Source organism: Drosophila subpulchrella, chromosome X (genome assembly GCF_014743375.2).
Source record: "Drosophila subpulchrella strain 33 F10 #4 breed RU33 chromosome X, RU_Dsub_v1.1 Primary Assembly, whole genome shotgun sequence".
Taxonomy (NCBI): Eukaryota; Metazoa; Arthropoda; class Insecta; order Diptera; family Drosophilidae; genus Drosophila; species Drosophila subpulchrella.
Genome location: NC_050613.1, coordinates 23700075 through 23718061, shown reverse-complemented (window position 1 = coordinate 23718061; position 17987 = coordinate 23700075). Strand labels below are relative to the sequence as shown.

Genomic DNA, 17987 nt, shown 5'->3' with positions numbered 1-17987 from the left:
GGATTTAAAAAAATATCCTAGGCAGCTGGGAGAATAGCTTCTCAGTCAGAATTAGTACTCGCATTCATAATTCAGCGTCGACAGTATCGAGTAAGAACAAAATTTTAGATTCGTACAAAAATAAACTATGGACGGAACAAAACCTAGAAATGATATTCAAGCCCCTGTATATAAGTTCCAGAAGGTAGCGCGCATGACAAACAATGGCTACCTTAACTTCTTAATGGAGTACAAAAAGATGTTCTGCGGGCTTTCCCCAAAGGACATGGTACGTTTCGGAGCCAGACAGTGGAATCAGTTGACCCTTAAAGAAAAAGAACTCTTTAAAAACACGGTAAGTAGGAAATATCTTAATTTTTAATAATATCTACCAATTACTAACAAACGTGAGTTAATAGGATCCTGTGACCGTTACAAAAAGTGCTCCTCAGGAGCTTGAGAATCAGTCCCAAGGGGAAAACCCCGGTAAATCTGAGCCTGTGAAATGCAGCCCAGCTCGCTCTCCCAGTGCCCGTGAGCGGAAGTCCAAGAACAAGAAGAAAGGGAAGCCATCCAAGTCCAAGTGCATCAAGAAGAGACCCAGCCTTGTGCTGAAGACCCTCGACCCAAGTCGTCTGGGCTCCGCCGTAGCCTTTATTCATTTCATGCGCAAGTTTCAGAAGAAGAACAACAATTTGAAGGCGAATGATCTACTAAACAAGGGAACTCGTCTTTGGTGCCGTCTGCATGGAAGCCAGCGCCAACAATATGAGAGTCCGCTTTGGTAAAGGTGTCTAAATGTAAATCCTTACACAAGCAATAATATCTTCCCTTTTTTCAGGGTTGTGAGGACTGGATAGGAAACACTATTCAATTTCAGCCGAATTAATATGTGCAAATTTGAAGCGAACAATGTCTTGTAAATCTTACACTTCACTCTTCAATAACATACATATATGTTATATATTACCAAAAAGATATTTACAAAACAAGAAGATTAACCGGCAGCGCACATCGATTATAAAACAATTAAAAAAACTTTACTTCGGAGACCCGAAGTTTAGATTCGATCAAAAATACTATTTTGTAGTGTATTTTTAGGTCCTAAAAATGGTTTTTGGTTTTGGTCAAAAATACACTTATATTTTGCGGCTTTTCGATCGTGGTTTAGTCAAATCAAGGCGCACAGTAAAAGGACCGACAGTTTTAAGCAACTTGCTACGTATATATACGGTCACCATCACTTTAAGACAAATTTAATTTTTGACCCATTTTCGCATTTTTTGTAAGGGGTAACATCATGTTTTTTGAGAAAAATGTCAAAAATCAAACATTTTCAGGTTTGAACACCATTGAATTGGAAATCAAGCCACGAGCTTAACGAGGTATGACACTCATCATTCTGACCTTTATTTCCGTTTTGGCAACCAAAACACTGATTTTTTAATGCCAAAAAATGGAATTGAGATCGTCTATTTTAGCATAAAATTATTTTTATGTGAATATATTAATATAATATTCAAGTCCGTTCTGCATTCCGTTTAATAATACAATTTACTTTTATTCACTTCAGATTCTTTGGAATTACAAGACAAAATTCCAGGAAGAAGAAAAAGATATTTGTTAAATGATTAATTCCATAGTAGTAGCATAAATGGGATTCACTTCAAATTCATATTGTGGGCTAGCTAGCCAAGGTTTTCAAATAACTCCAAAGTGTATCTTAACTGTTTGCTTATAACATAAGTTTCTTAAGTTAGGGACCTTAGCTTAGACAAAAAAAGTGCTGGTTAACCGTTTCTTTAGCAGCATTAGTGATTCTTCACAAAAATCATATGGGGTCTTGAATGGAGAACCGCCATCTAGAAAACTAGGGTAAATAAGGAGCTCTTAATCTTAATCATTGTTTATAACACAAGTTTCTTAAGTTGGGGACCTTAGCTTAGACAAAAAAAAGTGCTGGTTAACCATTTCTTTAGCAGCATTAGTGATACTTCACAAAAATCATATGGGGTCTTGAATGGAGAACCGCCTTCTACAAAACTAGGGTAAATAAGGAGCTCTTAATCTTAATCATTGTTTATAACACAAGTTTCTTAAGTTAGGGACGTATACTTAGACAAAAAAAGTGCTGGTTAATCATTTCAATAGCAGCATTACTGATTCTTCACAAAAATCATATGGGGTCTTGAATGGAGAACCACCATCTACAAAACTAGGCTAAATAAGGAGCTCTCAATCTCTTCTGTTCATTTGGGGGAATGAAATCAAGTCCCCTCCTACAAACTAGGGTAAATCCAGGGCCCTACATCTTCTCGTAGGTCTCGCTGTACGGACAGGTGATGCAGGTGTGCGTGTAGGTGTCCTCTTCCGCGTCGTAGGTGTCCGGGCCGAACTCGTGCTCGTGGACGGCGTGCGTCTTCTTGGTGTAGATGCTGCTGCGCACCTCCATGCGCAGCTGCTTCATCTGCTTGTTGTACTTGCGCGCCTTGCCCACCTCGCGCTTGTCCTCGCGCGACTCGTGCTGGCGCACCAGCTCCTCCTCGCTGCCCCACACCTCCAGGGCGCGCTGATGGATCTGCTGATGCAGATACAGCTTCATCTCGCCCCAGCGCACGTTGTGCGGATTCTTGCGGCTAATGTAGCGCAGCTTGGGCTCCCGCTTGTCGAAGTCGCAGTCCTTCAGCAGATACTCCGCCTTGGCCTCCGTGCGGGTGATCAATGCATGGCGGTCGTCGTTGTCGCGGCACTTGTCGCACACCGAGTGCCCAAAGTTGTTGAACAGATAGGAGTCGGCGAACATGTCGCCGCACTCCAGGCACTCCTCGTACTGCACGGGAATGGCGATGGCATCGTCCAGGATGGGAGGGGTCTCCTCCGCAGACTTGTTGAGACCAGCAGCACCCGGTGCCGCGGGCAGAACGGGCTGCTCCAGCAGGAAGCCGCCGCCGGAGTCGATGTACTTGGTGCCCTGCACCTTGATCACAGAGCTTCCCTGGCTGAGGGCCGCCTCCGGATGGCTGCCGTCCTTGTTGCTATGGGGGATGGGATGTAATCTTGCAGGGGCAATGAAAGAGGAGCAACTAACCTGGCCAGATCCTTGAAGGGATGCAAAACCAACTTGGCCTCCCGCAGCCTCTGCGCCTTGGCCAGATTCCTTTCGATCCGCGCCTTCTGGGCATTGGTCAGCTTGGAGGCCTGCTCCGCCGGCGGAGCAACTGCATCGGTGGTCACTTCCTCGGACATTATGAATTTCGCAAGAAAATGTTGTTTTTGAATTTTTGTATATGAAATGCTTCTTCTTGCTGATTTGACGTTCCACGCGAGCGCTTCTGTATCCAGCTGGTATTTTTGGGTACTCAATAGGCTTGCGGTATTTTCCAGTCCACATACTAAATGCATGTAGAAAGCGTGTAAAATCATTTTAATCGTTTTACTTCTAATAAGAAAGTTAGGAATTAAATATTTTTAAAAACAAGAGACAACCAACTTGAAATTAAAAATGGTTAACTACTTAAAATAATTTAGACATTAGTTAACTCGTACTAGCAATATTTAATGCTTCTTCTTGCTAGTTTGACGTTCCATGCGAGCGCTTCTGTACCTAGCTGGTATTTTTGCACATACTAAATGCATGTAGAAAGCGTGTAGAATCATTTCAATAATATTACTTCTAATAAGAATGTAAGGAATTAAAAATGTTAGCAAACTAAAGACAATCAACATGACACCAAAAATGGTTTATTACTTAGAAATAATTTAGAGAATAGTTAACTAGTACTTGCAATATTTAAATTAAAATTATCGGGCCTGTAGGCAAATGCTTAGGGAATATCTTTAAAATATTGTTTAGATATAGATTTAAGATAAATAATTGCAGGCAGACAAGGGTTGATCTATTGGCAATTAATATTTAATAAATACATAACCCACTGTTTCTCCCAGTGCAATCACCCGCACCTTCTGGTATTTTTCTGCCACCCAGTGTGACCGCAGCTGTCGTTTTTGACTTTGTTTTTTGTTTTGGTTCACCTCGCAATGCAAATGCAGGGCAAACACCGCAAACTGCTGCTGCGATGTCTCCTGGTCCTGCCCCTCATCCTGCTGGTGGACTACTGCGGCCTGCTGATCCACCTGCACGAGCTGGACTTCGAGCGGCACTTCCGGTACCCTCTGCTGGACGGTGACACCACCAAGGGATCTGGTCTGCAGAGGTTCTCCTACCTGCGGTTGCCCTCGTTCACCGGCGAAATCCAGGAGGATCAGCCACCCCGCGTAACCCTGCTCATCAAAAGCGCCGTGGCTAATGCGCAGCGGCGGGAGGCCATCCGGCGAACGTGGGGCTATGAGAACCGCTTCTCGGATGTCCATCTGCGCAGGGTCTTCCTGCTGGGCAGCGGGCAGGCGGGCGAAAAGGACCTGGCCTGGGAGTCCCGCGAGCATGGCGACATCCTGCAGGCGGACTTCACGGATGCCTACTTCAACAACACACTGAAAACCATGCTGGGTATGCGCTGGGCCAGCGAGCAGTTCAATCGCAGCGACTTCTATCTCTTCGTCGACGACGACTACTATGTGTCGGCCAAGAATGTGCTGAAGTTCCTGGGCCGCGGACGTCGTAGCCATCAGCCGGAGCTGCTATTCGCTGGCCATGTGTTTCAGACGTCGCCGCTGCGCCACAAGTTCAGCAAATGGTACGTTTCGCTCGAGGAGTATCCCTTCGATCGCTGGCCGCCGTATGTGACGGCCGGTGCCTTCCTGCTCTCCCGCCAGGCGCTGCTCCGGCTGTACGCGGCCAGTGTCCAACTGCCGCTCTTCCGCTTCGATGATGTCTACCTGGGCATTGTGGCCCTCAAGGCGGGCGTACCGCTGCAGCACTGCGACGATTTCCGCTTCCATCGGCCGGCGTACAGGGGTCCGGACAGCTACAGCTCGGTGATAGCCTCGCACGAGTTCGGCGACCCCGAGGAGATGACCCGCGTGTGGAACGAGTGCCGCTCCGCCAACTACGCGTAGCACGAGGGCTATCCCACTCCCATTCCCATCGAGATTGTACATACGGATGAGTCACCACCTAGGTAGCCAACAGCCTTATTAAACTAAAGTAACGTAGAGCACTCTGTTGATGGATGGCATCTCCATCAGGGAGTTTCAGAAGATTTCAAGATATCATGCTCATTGTAGGAATATTGATAAAAAGATTTTATTATTGTGCTTACTTCAAATTACCCACTAAGTGTGCAAATTATAGTTATAAGAATTAAGTAACTTGAAGTTTGTGTAATGCCTTTTAATGCAAGTTTAGTTTAAATAAAGTTTACAAATATAAAAGAAGATTTGTAATACTAGTTGCTTGGTGACATTGGTTGTATATTTGTTGTTCCTTGAATTTCTTCACAGCTCAAGTCTGGAAAAATGAAACCCACAACAAAGTTTCCAAGCCAAATAAACCCTTGAAGCTTGCTTGTTTTGTATATAATGATACCACAAACATGGTTTGGGGTTAAGCCATTATATCAGGAAATCTATAGTATGAATATAAATAGTTTTAAAATTTTAATAAATGAATGTGTACGTATCTTATACGGCTTGAAATGTGTTGTACGCTTAGCACGACTTACGATTTTGCAAAGTAGCTCTATAAATAGTGTTTCCATTCTCTTAACTCTTTTTTTATGTTTTTAATTATTAAATGTTATTTTAATTTTCCAATTTGAATTTTATTTAAGCCAATAGGGTATTAAGACAGGCTTAATGCGTGGAGGGTGTACTCGCTGCAACAGGTTCATATGCTTCATATGGTTCACATGGTTCACATGGTTCATATGGTTCATATGGTTCACATGGTTCATGTAGTTCCATGGTTCATATGGTTCACATTGTTCATCTGGTTCATATGGTTCACATGGTTCAAATGGTTCGTGTATCTGATATTCCGGAAGATGTCTTTGCTAATTCGTAATAACATTTCTAGCGATGGGATAACCTCGATAACCGAAATTCGATAACTCGATGACATAAGGTGATTGTATTCACTAATTGCTGATGTCTTTGCTATCTCTGGTGGGTGTACTTGCTAACTGACAGTTAACTTTGCGGTGTGACCAGACCCGGTTCCTTGAATAACGCCGTTAACGCCAAGTGTGACCAACAACGCGATGTGGTAAAATGCCGTGCTAACGCCAAGCCCGCTTGGCGGTGGTATAAAAAGCGGGGATCTCCGCCGAGCGCCAGTATTAAATTTGTGACGTCAAGAGCTCCGCTTCGCGAGAAACCCGAGGTTAACATCCGCCAAGTGTACAGCTATACAGATAGATATATATAAGGCCCGACCCCGCCAGCATCCCAATTTGCAGTAATCCTCTTTGCCAATCCAAAAAAACCAACGCCAAAAACCAAATCAAGGTGAGCTTACCAAAGTTTTTTTTTTGTTTTTAATGCTCTTTGAAGGTACTGGGTTAGCTTTACTTTATTCCATTTTCGATGGGGGATCGCCGGTAATTTCTTTTATGCAGAAAAGGGGGAAACAAAGAAGAGGGGGGGATGGGGTGGCAGGGGGAACAAACTAACTGGTTTTTGTTGACTGCGCTTCTTCATTGATTGCAAAAATGGCAGCGGATTTGTTATAAATATTTATTGTGCTGGTCTAGTCCGTTACTTTTTGCTCTTTCTCCCCATTTTCATTTCTTTTCTGCTACTTTGTAACTTTTTTCTGCAGCTGTTAAAGCGCTTTTGTCGCCGCCTGCTTTTGTTGACTATTTTTTTTGTTATTTTTTGTGTGGTTTAAACTTCAGATTTGGTATGTGTGTGTGAGCGAGTGCCGGCCGGCATTTTTCACTTCTTTTTTCGCCGTCTGCTGTTTGTACATACATACGTGAGTGTGTGTGCGTGAGTGCTTGGGCGGGGCGCATGTGGTTGTTGTTGCTGCCCAATATCCTCCCCCACAGTGGGCGTCACGAAAAAAGTAACACTTTGTCTGCGTTTATTAGGGAAAAGCATATAAACATTTATTTAAGACATTCAGGGTCACAAAAATAGCACTTTGTAGAATTTTTTTTTTTTTAAGAAGTATTAAAACCAGTGCATTTCACTGGCTACAAAACGATAATAATAATCAGAAATTCAATTTTAAGATCAATAAACGATTTAAAAGCATACTAATTAACAGACTGCGGCTCAATTTGAAAGCTTAGATCTTACATTTTTCTTAAATAGTCTTTTTCTAAGAGCACATTATTTTGTTTTTGAAACATTCCATTGAATTATAAATATTTTAAACTTAATTTCTTCTATTCATTTTTTTATTTTTGTTAAAAATACAAGTTTGCGTTCTTGCAAATGCTTTAATATTTAAGCTAAAATAACCTTCAGAGATTAAATGGAGTGAAGTCACTGGCATGTACATATATATTATTTCACAAGTGCCATCCTATCGGCGTGACCTCGGCTGTGGGCTGCACGAGTGTGTGTGTGCGAATTGCAAATTTTACTGGGCGTGGCACTTGGATATCCAATATCCCCAGCGATTTTGAAATTGAATATATGACTAAACGCAGCCGCCTGCATAAATTGTGTGCCTATGTGTGTGTGTGTGTGTGTGTGTATGGTATATAATGTGCACGAAAATAAAATGTATAATGCGAGTGCTTAAAATTCATTGCAAGTCGCCGATTGTCCCCGTCTCTCTCGCTCTCTCTTGCTCACACACACACACTGGTGCATTTGTGCAGGAGTCGAGTTGAGGGTGTAAATGTAAAGCGGACGTGTCTGTCATTTCTCATTTCTCATTTCCCCCATCTTCATCTGCAACTCCTCCGCCTCCGCCTCCTCCGCTCTCTCTCCACCCTTTCTTCTCGCCTCCTTTTCGCACTCCGTTCGTCGGCTGGTTGCCACGCATCAGCGGCTTTGACTCATTTTGTTTTACATATAATTCATTCCCATTCCTTTTATTCCCCAAACAAATTCTTTTTGTTTTTAACGGTCTCTTGGCGCCGTCTCGCTCACACCCCCAAAAACAAAAGGCACCAAAATCACCAAAAACACCAAAAAAGCAGAACGACAAGATATATCTGTAAGAGAACTAACCAAAAACAGGAAGAGAGAAAGAGGAAAGTAAAGGAAAGGCAAAGAAAAGCTTACAAAGTCGGGAGAAGAAGAAGCACAGCTGTGTGGGCAACGATAAATTCAAACAAACATATACAATGTACAATATACATATGTTTGCCTGTGTGTGTGCGCATTGTACATGTGCAATATAAACCGATGATTCATCGGCGGCTTTTAAGCGGGTCGACCATATTTCGAATTTCGAAGTTGGAAGTTGATTCACGGCGAACTTCATGGCCCCCTCCCCCTGGAAATCACCACCCCTCCCCCACCCATTCACTCCCACTTTGTATGTATGCGAAGTCGTCGTTGTTGTTGTTTTGTTGCCTCTCCTTTGTTCGCCGCAAGGAGCTGACTAATACGACACTCGGTTTACACGATGACCAATTAATCGAAATTCAAATTAAGCGTTAAATTAATGGAAAACGTATCTAAAACAAATGCAATCGTGAACGCCAAGTTCTAGAAATTATTATTATTATTATATTATTTTACAACTACCGTGTACTTTATATACCTAATTTCTGCAGCAATTTATGAATAATTTTTTCGAGTTAGGATCATAAAACTTGGCGTTTAGTAACCGCTAACGAGATATCATACCTTCCAAATGAGTTACGTGTACAAGAATAATTTCTAGATCAGATTATGAATCGATCGGTTGTTTAGCTGGCTGTTCTCATTATTGGTTCATCGGTGTTATTTTTAGTAGCGATAATAAATTATGAGCAATTCTTCAGCATTATCGAAACAAAGATTAGCGAGCAATATTAATCATCGGTTTAATTGTTTATTATCGATATGGTTATGAAATAAAAACAAGTATCCATGTTATAAACATGAAAATCACAAAGTTTCTAGATCAGAGTGATGAACATTAATCATAAGTTAAATTGTGTATTATCGATATGGTTAGAAAATAAAAACAAGTATCCATGTGTTATAAGCATGAAAATCGCCAATTTTCTAGATCAACAACAAGTTAAGCTTGGTTTGTGGATCGTGATGAAAGTGCCGCATGAACCGAGTGAGTTAAGATAGGCTTTTGAGCGGGGAAATTGGGGAAAGGAGCGGGGGAAATCGCCTGCCGTTAGTCAGTTAGTCAATCAACGTGATTGGCCAGCCGCTTGAGGCGCAGCTTTACGACCATTTATGGCCATAAATGTGCAAATAAATAAATATAGATTCGATTCGCGATGCTTTTTCTCCGTTTTGTTTTTGGCGCGGTCGCTGCCCTTGTAACGATTGCAATTCAGCTGCAGCCTCAGCTCGGGCATTTCAATCAGCAGCAGCTGTTCAATCGAAGGCAATGCCATGATATCGATCCACAAAGACGATTCTTTGTCTTTTGCTGGGGGAATTGGCAAACGTGGTACTGCACGCACACTCGAATTTCGCAACTAAAAATAAACGTGATAAAATGCAGTTTAACCGCTGGCCAAGTACACATGTCTTCTGATAAGAATGCCAGTGCGGAATGGAAAAACAAAGGCCAAGAACAGAAAGCAAATCCAATTGGAGTCGTTGTAATCTCTTTCCAGTGGGGAAAGGTTCGCTGAACTCTTTCTCCATTCGCTCTTTCTTTCTCTTCCTCTCTCTCCTTCTTTCTTTATGATAGGAAACACACACACACACACTTGCCCCACTCGTCCTTGCTTCATTTGTATGTGTGCGCGCTTTTGAGTCATCGTTATCGCCCCACATTCGTGTGATTAACTTTTTTCTTCGCTGGCTATCGCTTGAGAAATCGGCCGGCTAAAGTAAATAAAACCAACGGTCAACAAAGAGATATTACGTTTCGTTTCCAACGAAAATGAATTATTTATTAAGGCGCAACAGAGTGTCAACAAAAGCAAGCAGTGGAGAATGGAGAACAACAACGGGGATCGTCTATCGGAGAGTTGCTTCCTCTTACTCACCGATAACATCGATATCCTCTTCCGGCCTGGAAATGTTTGAATGGGGGATCAAGTTGCCAATTATAATTCAGAGAGTTTTTAATTTGAGGCCACAAATTCTGTAGAATTGAGTCTTAAACTTTGTAAAAAAAAAGTATATAGAAAGGTAATCTTTAAGCTATATATTTTTGAAAGTTTTTTCCAATCAGTAATAGGCTTTGCGACTTAATTCCTTGCAAATAGAGAATAATTCCGGAAAAATGTACTTTTTCCAGTTTATATTCTAGGAAAACTGGTATGTGTGCAAACATGGTAACGGTTATCTAGTTACCACAAAGTGATATTTTTTATGGAAGGCTTATTTTATTCTTAGGAGTACTACTTTTAAGGGTGCTATCAATATAGTATCAATATCTAACTATGTTATCTAGTGGAAAAACTACCATCATAATTCCCAAAACCGTATCACCTAATGATCGATGAGCCATTAAGTCACTAAAAACCAAGCCATCATTTTTTTTCGTATTAAAAATAAAATAATCTAAATGTTTGCTAGTTGTTATTTTTTTGCAACCAATATATAATGATAAACCCCCTTTTTTTTTTAGATGGCCGCCCCAGCACCAGCACTCAAGGACCTGCCCAAGGTGGCCGAGAACCTGAAGAGCCAGTTGGAGGGCTTCAACCAGGACAAACTGAAGAACGCCAGTACCCAGGAGAAGATCATTCTCCCCACTGCCGAAGGTGAGTTAGTTGTTAGTGAAGGTCTGATGGCAAACAATAAAACAAATGAAACCCAATCCTTTCAAAACGCAGATGTGGCTGCCGAGAAGACCCAACAGTCGATCTTTGAGGGCATCACCGCTTTCAATCAGAACAACTTGAAGCACACGGAGACCCACGAGAAGAACCCGTTGCCCGATAAGGAAGGTGCGTTGTAGGCCATCTAGTGTATATAGTATATACATGGCATGGCCATAAAAGCCAAAGACCGGCTGCCTTAGTTGGCCAATGCACGCTCTATAATTGTTATATGCTATATGTTGTTGTTTCTCAACTCAAATTGCAGCCATCGAGCAGGAGAAGGAGAAGAATCAGTTCATTGCCGGCATCGAGAACTTTGATGCGAAAAAGTTGAAGCACACCGAGACCACCGAGAAGAACGTGCTGCCCACCAAGGAGGTGATCGAGGCCGAGAAGCAGGCTTAAAAAGGGGGCTCCAAAGTGGTCCAATCCGATCCGAGAGCCGAGATCGGAGATCTGAGATCCGAGATCCGATCCTCAGTCACCCCGTCTCTATTTTTCGTCTCGCCGCATCTCACTCTTTATACGTATAAAGCTATTCCCTCTCTCATTTTTCCACTGCTACCAAGTAATTCGAACCGCTGCGCATGCGCGTGGTTGCAAAAGTATTTTACAATTATATTCCGGTTGTTTTTTTTTTTGCATTATTTTTTTATATATATACTTTTTGTATTAACAAGCAAGAGAGCCAGTCTCATTCCTACAGCGTAATTAACATAAAATAAACCTTTGTCTATCCCATATACATGTGCATAAATGTTTCCAAAACACACGACACTCACACATCATCTTGAAAGGAATGAAAAATCGCAGATACAAAGCAATACGTCAGCCAACTTACTCAAAACATTTACACAAAACAAAAAAAGGAAAAAAAAGACAGCAAATATATGAGAAATACTTTTTAAAAGACACGAAACAACGTATGAAGCGTATAAAACAGAAAAACAAAAAGAACTACGGTAGAAAAGCATCTATATAAAGAGTATGTGTAATTTTTTAATGAACTTTTTTTTATATACTTTACATACGATATATTTATACTGGGAAAAATAAAACATAAATGTAACATTTTATAACAAAAACGTACTAAAAATGCAACGACTTTTGCTTGGGTAGTTCGGGTGGATATTTTACACAAAGCTAGAAAATAATAATCAAAATTGTTTAACTTTGTCCACTCGAGGGGAATATATACTTTTGATTCGTAATAATTATACAAATGGTCCGCTTAAATGCTAGATTTCGGAGCTACTCCGAGTGAGCACTAGCTTTTCGTGGCCACCACTTCGGTGTCCATGGGCGTGGTCGTTGATTCGACGGCATCTGCAGCACCATTGCCAGGGGATGCGGACTCCGCGGCGGCCCCTTCGCCCGAGGATTCGGATTCTTCGGCATCCTTGCCAGCTTCTGCAGCTGCCTCTGCCGCAGCAGCAGCCGCGATTCTCGCGTCCTCGTACTTGTTGGTCTCGAACTTGCTGAGATCGGCGCCCAGCAGTCGCAGGATGTGGATGGTCTCGTCCTTGTGCACATAGGCGCGCAGGCTGGAGGTGCCGCGCCAGCCCACCGTGTACAGGGTGAACCGCTCGTCCACGTACTTGAGGATGCAGCTGCCCACTCCTGAAATGGATCAACCATTAGATCATCGCCAGAACTGGAGGCATATTTTGAGGACTTACCCAATTCCTTGCAACGCTCTTGCGTTTCCTTCCTCAGTTCGTGCGTCGACGGCGGCTGTGTGGGATCGGTGCAGTTAAGCATCATCACCAGATCCTCCCGCTCCACCTGGATTCGCCTGTTGGCGCCCATGAAAGCATTCGAGGTCTGCAGGCCTTCCTGGGCCAAACGGAACGGATGCACCGTGTGCCGGTTCTCGCAGCGCACGAATGTCTTTACGCCCGTATTGATGATCTTGATGTTGTGCTCGTTATTAAGCACCAAATCGCGGATGGGTTCCGAGCAGTAGTAGATGTTCTTCTTTTTGTCTGTGATGCAGCGCGTCAGAAGGCATCGCTGGTTGAGAGCTTCGTCCAGCTGGTAAAACTCCTTGATGGCCTCGTAGTCGGCATCGTTCTCGCCGAAGAACACATAAGGATCCTCCTTGTAACCATGCAGGCGTCGCTTTTTCCGCTGCGGTCCCCACGGCACGGACTTCTCCTCATCCAGCTGCGGCTCAGTTGCCGGCTGCTTGGCCTTTTCGCTCTGCTCAACCACCTCCACCACATCGTTCTTTTCGAAGCTCAGCTGTCGCCGCTTCTCCAGGACGGCCACAAAGAAGCCGCCGCTGTCCTGCAGATGCGGCAGCACACGCAGGCACTTCTCCAGCCCGATCTTGGCCATCTCGTCGGCGGGCAGCGGAAACATGCCGGGCCGTATGATGGTGTGCAGACTCTCGGGCACCTGATCGAAGCTTGTGAAGATCTGGTCCACCTCCTTGGTGGCCAGCTTCCAGTCGGTCATGCCGGGTTTGTACTTGAGGCCCGGCACCAAGTGCCCCGCATCCACCAGCTCCAGGGCTCCGTCGGCCTCCTTGAGGATGCGCTGCAGCACCGCCTCGTTCTCGATGGGGTTCAGCGAGCAGGTAGAGTACACCAGGCGGCCGCCCACCTCCAGCATCTCGGCGCCACGTCGCACGATCCGGTACTGGATGCCGTGCAGATTGTAGGCCTGGGCCAGGTTCCACTTGAGCCAAATGTCCGGATTCTTGCGCAGAGTGCCGTCGCCGGAGCAGGGCACATCGCACAGGATCTTGTCGAACTTGAGGATGGCCTTTGAGCCATCCGGCTGGGTGGTCAGCATATTGGGAAAGGCGCTGCTGTCGTGATTGGTCACCAGCAGGCAGGGCGAGTTGAGGCGCTTGGCCTGGTGGACGAGCATGTAGCAACGGTTGTTGTCCACATCGTTGGCCAGCACAAAGCCGGGCGGTATCTTGTGCTCCTCGGGCGCAGCATGCAGAGCCTCAATCAGCTGGGCCGTCTTGGAGCCCGGCGCGGCACACATGTCCAGAACTTTGTCCGTGGGCTGGACATCCAGGACAATGGGGGGGATCATGGAGACGGCCTCCTGCCGGCTAATTCCGCCCGCCGTTGTCTCCACAATGAGGAAGTTGTGCAACCGATAGAGCGGCTCCGAGCGGCGGATGTCCTTGCGGGTGAGGTGCAGCTGGTAGGCCAGCCCGTTGGGATACCAGGGCAGGCACAGCGGACGCTCCACCTCCTCGGGCGCCTTCTGGTGCAGCTCGGCCACCGCCCGCACATACTCGGTGAACAGTTGCGTCTCTATGATCGAGAGCAGGGCCTTGGCCTCGTCCTTGAATCCCGTCACGCGGAAAGTGGTGGGCAGGTTGTCCCTGATGGACTCGAGGAACTGCGACCACTCCTCCTCGCTGGCGCAGATCTTCTGCAGGTGGTAGTACTTGATGAAGAAGGCATTGTCCCTCTTTATCTCCTCGTACGGCAGAGCTCTGCGATCGGGGCGCTCGGGACCCTATTAAATGGTAAATATACGACATTAAAATCTGAAAACGTGGAGTGCGCTGCTCCATTGGACTTTGGGGCACTCACGTTTTCCCGCTTTTGACGTTTGCGGGCCGCAAAGGGATTTTGCTTCTTGTTTCGTCCCATTTATCAAGATTGAGCTAAAGCCGCTTTATCCACCGGTTAAGTTAAAAAAAAAAGTGAAGCAACGTTTATTTATTTCGGCGAAACAAATAAAACGTGTTCGCCGGTTGTCTGGCAATACTGGCGGTTGAGGGTTGCCGGACCATTGCAAGTTAGCTTAGAAAATTAACTGTACAACATTTATAAGCCCGAGCTTTAATTATGACCCCATATTCTCAAGCCTTGATTTCCATTTTGAAAAGTCTAGGGTTATGCAATTCAATGATGAACTTTTGGGGGTTTAGTTCTCCATCTTGAAAAAACACAAATTCTAGCGCCAAAACTGTATTGTCACCTATCGATACAAAAAAAGCTAAATACTCTTGGTAAACACATAAAGTAGCGAAATTTAAACAGAAAAACCGCTAAATGTGTTATTTATATGTTAGCTTTTTTCATTATTCATTCATGTTCATTTTAATTTTTTATAGGATTTCATGGTGCATTATGTATTTCTTAATTAGTGTGACTACTGTTGTAAATTATAAAATTCCCTAAATATAAAGGAAAACTGTTGAAATAGTTGAACAGTCTTTATTTTTATTACGATTTTAAATATCTATGAGAAATAGCCAGATATGACGTGGAAGTAGCTATTTTCAAACGGTACTCAAAATCCCCGTTAGCAGTTATCGATTGCACCCGATAGCAAGCCACCAAAACCAAAGTAGCCAGCAATCGAATCCGAATTTCCCTCTTTTCGTTCAATAAACGTTCAATAAAATAAAGAATAAAAATATGGAGACATCGCCCACGTCCACCTCGATCACACCGCCCGAGGGCATGGACGACATCCAGTACCTGCTGCACCTGGAGGCGATGCGACGCTACCAGGAAGACAGTCGCAACGTGAAGCGTCAGGTGGAGGAGCAAGTGCAGACCTGGCTGGATGCCAAGTACGAGTATCAGAGGGATTTTGGGCGGCTGGCAAGGCTTCTAAAGTGTGCCGCCCTGCAGAAGGCTGTGGATGCCCAGCGCGTCCCCGATGTTGATAAAATCGAGCAGGCGGCCAAGGATATCGCTAGTCTGCGATCCAAACTTAGCAGCGATCTGCGCCCCGCCACTCTCAACTCCAAGGATGTGGAGCAGTGCCGGGAGCATCTGAAGACCTCCCACGCCAAGCCACGCCAAAACCTCAGCCGGCAGCAGCGGGAATTTGCCCAGAATCAGGAAGCTTTCAACGGCCTGCGAACAGCCGTCGATGGATTGGAGAACGGGATGGAGCTGGGCATGATGCAGGCCATGGATCGCCTTGTGGACGACCTACTGCCTCCGCGGGATTCATTCAACTAGCCTGTCGTCACAAAAGTGTATACATATGTATATTTTTAGGATACAAAATAGTTTAAAACATTAAGAATGGAGCATTGCGAATGAAAACTACGAGCTACAACGAATGCAGGTCCATCCGATGAGGATAATCGGCAGCGGCATTCTGGAAAGCAAATTAAAATTATTTTACATACTGTTATTGATAAACATAAGAGAGATTACCACTTGGAGCGCTTGGACCAGTCTTTGGCCGTCCAGTGCAAGCACTTGGAGTCGATGCGGATCTTGCGCTTGTCCATCGCCCGCCGATGCTGCTCGATGGTGTCCCGGTTGATGCACACGATGTACTGGCCCTTGTAATAGTTGATCAGGTTCAGGTTTTGCAGCGTAGAGATGACGTCCTCCTTTTTGATGGAGGTGCATTCGCAGATGTCGCTGGACAAAGGAAGTACAAGTTTAGAGTATGTCTACCTACGATCAACTTGAACTAAGGAATAATATCTAGCATGAACTCCCCAAACTAAAATCTCATCATTAACAGCTTAGCATTGGCCTTACTTAATCGTTATGGTGGGCTTCTCGCCGTCCGTGCTCGGGTTCTGGCTAATGAAGATCTCCAGTATGGTTTGCGCCCAGTAGGATCGATAGGATAGCAGACCCAGATCCGACAAGGGCTTCTCAGGCGACCCCGTCTTGCCCTCGAACTTGGACAGCTCGTAGCTGAACTCGATGAGCAGCTTGCCGTAGCCCTTGCGCTGATACGGAGGCATTGTAAGGATGCAGGCCACGTTGTAGTCCTCGGTGCTCTCCTTCTCCTTGGAGAAGTAGCCCACAATGTGAAAGCCCCGCGAATCGAACTCGGTCATAACGTAGAAAAGAAACGGATCCGTGTCATAGTAGAGTGTCTTGTGGTCCAGAAAGAGTTTGGCCAAAAGACACAAGTTCTGGGCGTACACCTTGTTTTTGCGGCCGTCTATTTCGAAGAAGGAGATTGTGTGCTTGCGATAGATCTCGTTGCCCGGCGGATGCCGTAGATTGCACTTGGACAGGTGCCGCTCCAGGCACTTTCTGCTCTTCCTGTACTTCAGACAGAACTCACAGATGTAGATGCACGGCATTTGGCACAGCTCCTGCGGATAGGGTGAGAAATACCAGGGCTTAATGCGATGCCTGCCCAACTCGATCATCTCCACGTTCTTCATGCGTGTCACCACGTCGTCCTGGTGCGTCACCATGCTGCCCGATTGCCTCGGCGTGGGCGTCTTGCCATCCTGCGAGCCATCGCCGTCTTCGTTGGCCGCTCCACTGATCAGGCCGTCGCCTGTCACGTGGACGGGCGTGGCCGTGGGCGTCTGTGGAGTGGTGGGATGCGGAACTGGCGCCTGCTGTTGCACCTGCAGGCTATGGTGACCATGGGCCGAACCTCCGTGGACTTTGCGTTTGCGATTGATGCGCTTCTGCAGGGCTGCAGCCAGGTTGTTGCCATTCACAAGCTCTCCGCCACTGCTGGGCGTCCCAGGAGGAGGCGCCGAGCTGGGGACTGCTGCTGGAGGGGGAACATTGCCTGCTGGAGCACTGGGAGTCGAAGGGATTGATGGCATAGCACCGGAACCAGGATGTTGCGGCGATGTGGGCCGGGAAACGCTGCCCGCCAGCGAATGATGGCGCTGGGGAGTGGTCACCCCGGTGCTGGTGCCCGTTTGAGAGCCATCTCTCCTCGGGAACTGCACCTTTCTCGTGTACAGATCCTCCTCGTTGACCCACTCGTCCAGGCGCTTGTTAACTGCGAATTCGGGGATAACAGGTTGAGATGTTCGCACCGGAGGTGGCCATACTCACAGTCCACATAGTGCACGTAGAACTGCCGGCGGCCGTCCAGCTCCTTGATGCTCACAATCTCCGCCAGCGGCCAGTCGTCCGTCTTGTGCATCCGGACGGGCAGACGGCATCCTTCGGTGAGGGCGGCCTGGAAAAGGGACAAAACCATTGAAGCAACCAGCCAAAGGGACACACGGCTCAAGCCAAACCCACCGTTGACTCGCAAATGGAGGCCACATCGTCGTCAAACTCATATTTGTGGTTGATTTTCATTTGTTTTGCTTTCTTTTTTTTTTTCTAAATAATAAAATATATAAACAATTTTTTTTTCTCCCAAAACAATCAAGACTATCGACCTATCGATAGGCAGCAGATATATCAGTGACATCAGCGGTTTAAAATTATCGATGACAGGCACAGTGCTGCGCAGCGTCGGCCATACAAAGTGCTG

The 17987-nt window shown here is 45.5% G+C and overlaps 7 protein-coding genes across 9 annotated transcripts; 4 read left to right on the top strand and 3 right to left on the bottom strand.

Annotated features, from left to right (window-relative positions):
• Positions 1–63: 63 nt before the first annotated feature.
• Positions 64–955, top strand: LOC119557384 (protamine-like protein 99C). The gene is made up of 3 exons (XM_037870129.1): positions 64–334; positions 399–763; positions 821–955. Exons 1-3 carry the CDS (start codon positions 128–130, stop codon positions 837–839), a joined length of 591 nt encoding a protein of 196 aa, XP_037726057.1. The 5' UTR covers positions 64–127; the 3' UTR covers positions 840–955.
• Positions 956–1514: 559 nt separating this feature from the next.
• Positions 1515–3296, bottom strand: LOC119557905 (DNA repair protein complementing XP-A cells homolog). The gene is made up of 2 exons (XM_037870911.1): positions 3068–3296; positions 1515–3014 (listed from the first exon to the last, which is right to left on the bottom strand). The coding sequence occupies exons 1-2, from the start codon at positions 3223–3225 to the stop codon at positions 2285–2287; spliced, it is 888 nt and encodes a 295-aa protein (XP_037726839.1). The 5' UTR covers positions 3226–3296; the 3' UTR covers positions 1515–2284.
• A 706-nt stretch (positions 3297–4002) lies between these two features.
• Positions 4003–5253, top strand: LOC119556480 (beta-1,3-galactosyltransferase brn). Its single transcript, XM_037868733.1, has one exon. It carries the CDS (start codon positions 4018–4020, stop codon positions 4993–4995), a length of 978 nt encoding a protein of 325 aa, XP_037724661.1. The 5' UTR covers positions 4003–4017; the 3' UTR covers positions 4996–5253.
• Positions 5254–6226: 973 nt separating this feature from the next.
• LOC119556624 (thymosin beta) lies at positions 6227–11872 on the top strand. 2 transcript variants are annotated; one of them, XM_037868946.1, is made up of 4 exons: positions 6227–6384; positions 10592–10727; positions 10800–10913; positions 11053–11866. In XM_037868946.1, the coding sequence occupies exons 2-4, from the start codon at positions 10592–10594 to the stop codon at positions 11190–11192; spliced, it is 390 nt and encodes a 129-aa protein (XP_037724874.1). In that variant the 5' UTR covers positions 6227–6384; the 3' UTR covers positions 11193–11866. The 2 variants fall into 2 exon arrangements, with proteins under 2 accessions (XP_037724874.1, XP_037724872.1); XM_037868944.1 differs by having other exon boundaries at positions 10592–10913; positions 11053–11872.
• On the bottom strand, positions 11418–14535 carry LOC119556623 (tRNA (cytosine(34)-C(5))-methyltransferase). The gene is made up of 3 exons (XM_037868943.1): positions 14351–14535; positions 12467–14273; positions 11418–12407 (listed from the first exon to the last, which is right to left on the bottom strand). The coding sequence occupies exons 1-3, from the start codon at positions 14408–14410 to the stop codon at positions 12055–12057; spliced, it is 2220 nt and encodes a 739-aa protein (XP_037724871.1). The 5' UTR covers positions 14411–14535; the 3' UTR covers positions 11418–12054.
• A 550-nt stretch (positions 14536–15085) lies between these two features.
• On the top strand, positions 15086–15777 carry LOC119557167 (augmin complex subunit dgt4). Its single transcript, XM_037869774.1, has one exon. It carries the CDS (start codon positions 15185–15187, stop codon positions 15737–15739), a length of 555 nt encoding a protein of 184 aa, XP_037725702.1. The 5' UTR covers positions 15086–15184; the 3' UTR covers positions 15740–15777.
• Positions 15744–17955, bottom strand: LOC119557165 (histone acetyltransferase Tip60). 2 transcript variants are annotated; one of them, XM_037869772.1, is made up of 5 exons: positions 17750–17955; positions 17558–17684; positions 16277–17501; positions 15941–16153; positions 15744–15881 (listed from the first exon to the last, which is right to left on the bottom strand). In XM_037869772.1, coding segments are annotated over exons 1-5 (1626 nt in total). In that variant the 5' UTR covers positions 17810–17955; the 3' UTR covers positions 15744–15880. The 2 variants fall into 2 exon arrangements, with proteins under 2 accessions (XP_037725700.1, XP_037725699.1); XM_037869771.1 differs by lacking the exon at positions 15744–15881 and having other exon boundaries at positions 15920–16153.
• Positions 17956–17987: the final 32 nt, after the last annotated feature.

Bases quoted from the DNA above. Each gene is read 5' to 3' on its own strand.
- LOC119557167 (XM_037869774.1), top strand. From the start codon at position 15,185: ATGGAGACATCGCCCACGTCCACCTCGATCACACCGCCCGAGGGCATG.
- LOC119556623 (XM_037868943.1), bottom strand. From the start codon at position 14,410: ATGGGACGAAACAAGAAGCAAAATCCCTTTGCGGCCCGCAAACGTCAA. The intron at 14,274-14,350 runs GTGAGTGCCCCA...ACCATTTAATAG, and splicing joins AACGTCAAAAGCGGGAAAAC to GGTCCCGAGCGCCCCGATCG. The intron at 12,408-12,466 runs GTAAGTCCTCAA...GATCCATTTCAG, and splicing joins AGAGCGTTGCAAGGAATTGG to GAGTGGGCAGCTGCATCCTC.
- LOC119557165 (XM_037869771.1), bottom strand. From the start codon at position 17,809: ATGAAAATCAACCACAAATATGAGTTTGACGACGATGTGGCCTCCATT. The intron at 17,685-17,749 runs GTGGGTTTGGCT...TCCCTTTTCCAG, and splicing joins CCTCCATTTGCGAGTCAACG to GCCGCCCTCACCGAAGGATG. The intron at 17,502-17,557 runs GTGAGTATGGCC...CCGAATTCGCAG, and splicing joins CTACGTGCACTATGTGGACT to TTAACAAGCGCCTGGACGAG.
- LOC119557905 (XM_037870911.1), bottom strand. From the start codon at position 3,225: ATGTCCGAGGAAGTGACCACCGATGCAGTTGCTCCGCCGGCGGAGCAG. The intron at 3,015-3,067 runs GTTAGTTGCTCC...CATCCCCCATAG, and splicing joins CCCTTCAAGGATCTGGCCAG to CAACAAGGACGGCAGCCATC.
- LOC119557384 (XM_037870129.1), top strand. From the start codon at position 128: ATGGACGGAACAAAACCTAGAAATGATATTCAAGCCCCTGTATATAAG. The intron at 335-398 runs GTAAGTAGGAAA...GTGAGTTAATAG, and splicing joins AAGAACTCTTTAAAAACACG to GATCCTGTGACCGTTACAAA.
- LOC119556624 (XM_037868944.1), top strand. From the start codon at position 10,592: ATGGCCGCCCCAGCACCAGCACTCAAGGACCTGCCCAAGGTGGCCGAG. The intron at 10,914-11,052 runs GTGCGTTGTAGG...CTCAAATTGCAG, and splicing joins CCCGTTGCCCGATAAGGAAG to CCATCGAGCAGGAGAAGGAG.
- LOC119556480 (XM_037868733.1), top strand. From the start codon at position 4,018: ATGCAAATGCAGGGCAAACACCGCAAACTGCTGCTGCGATGTCTCCTG.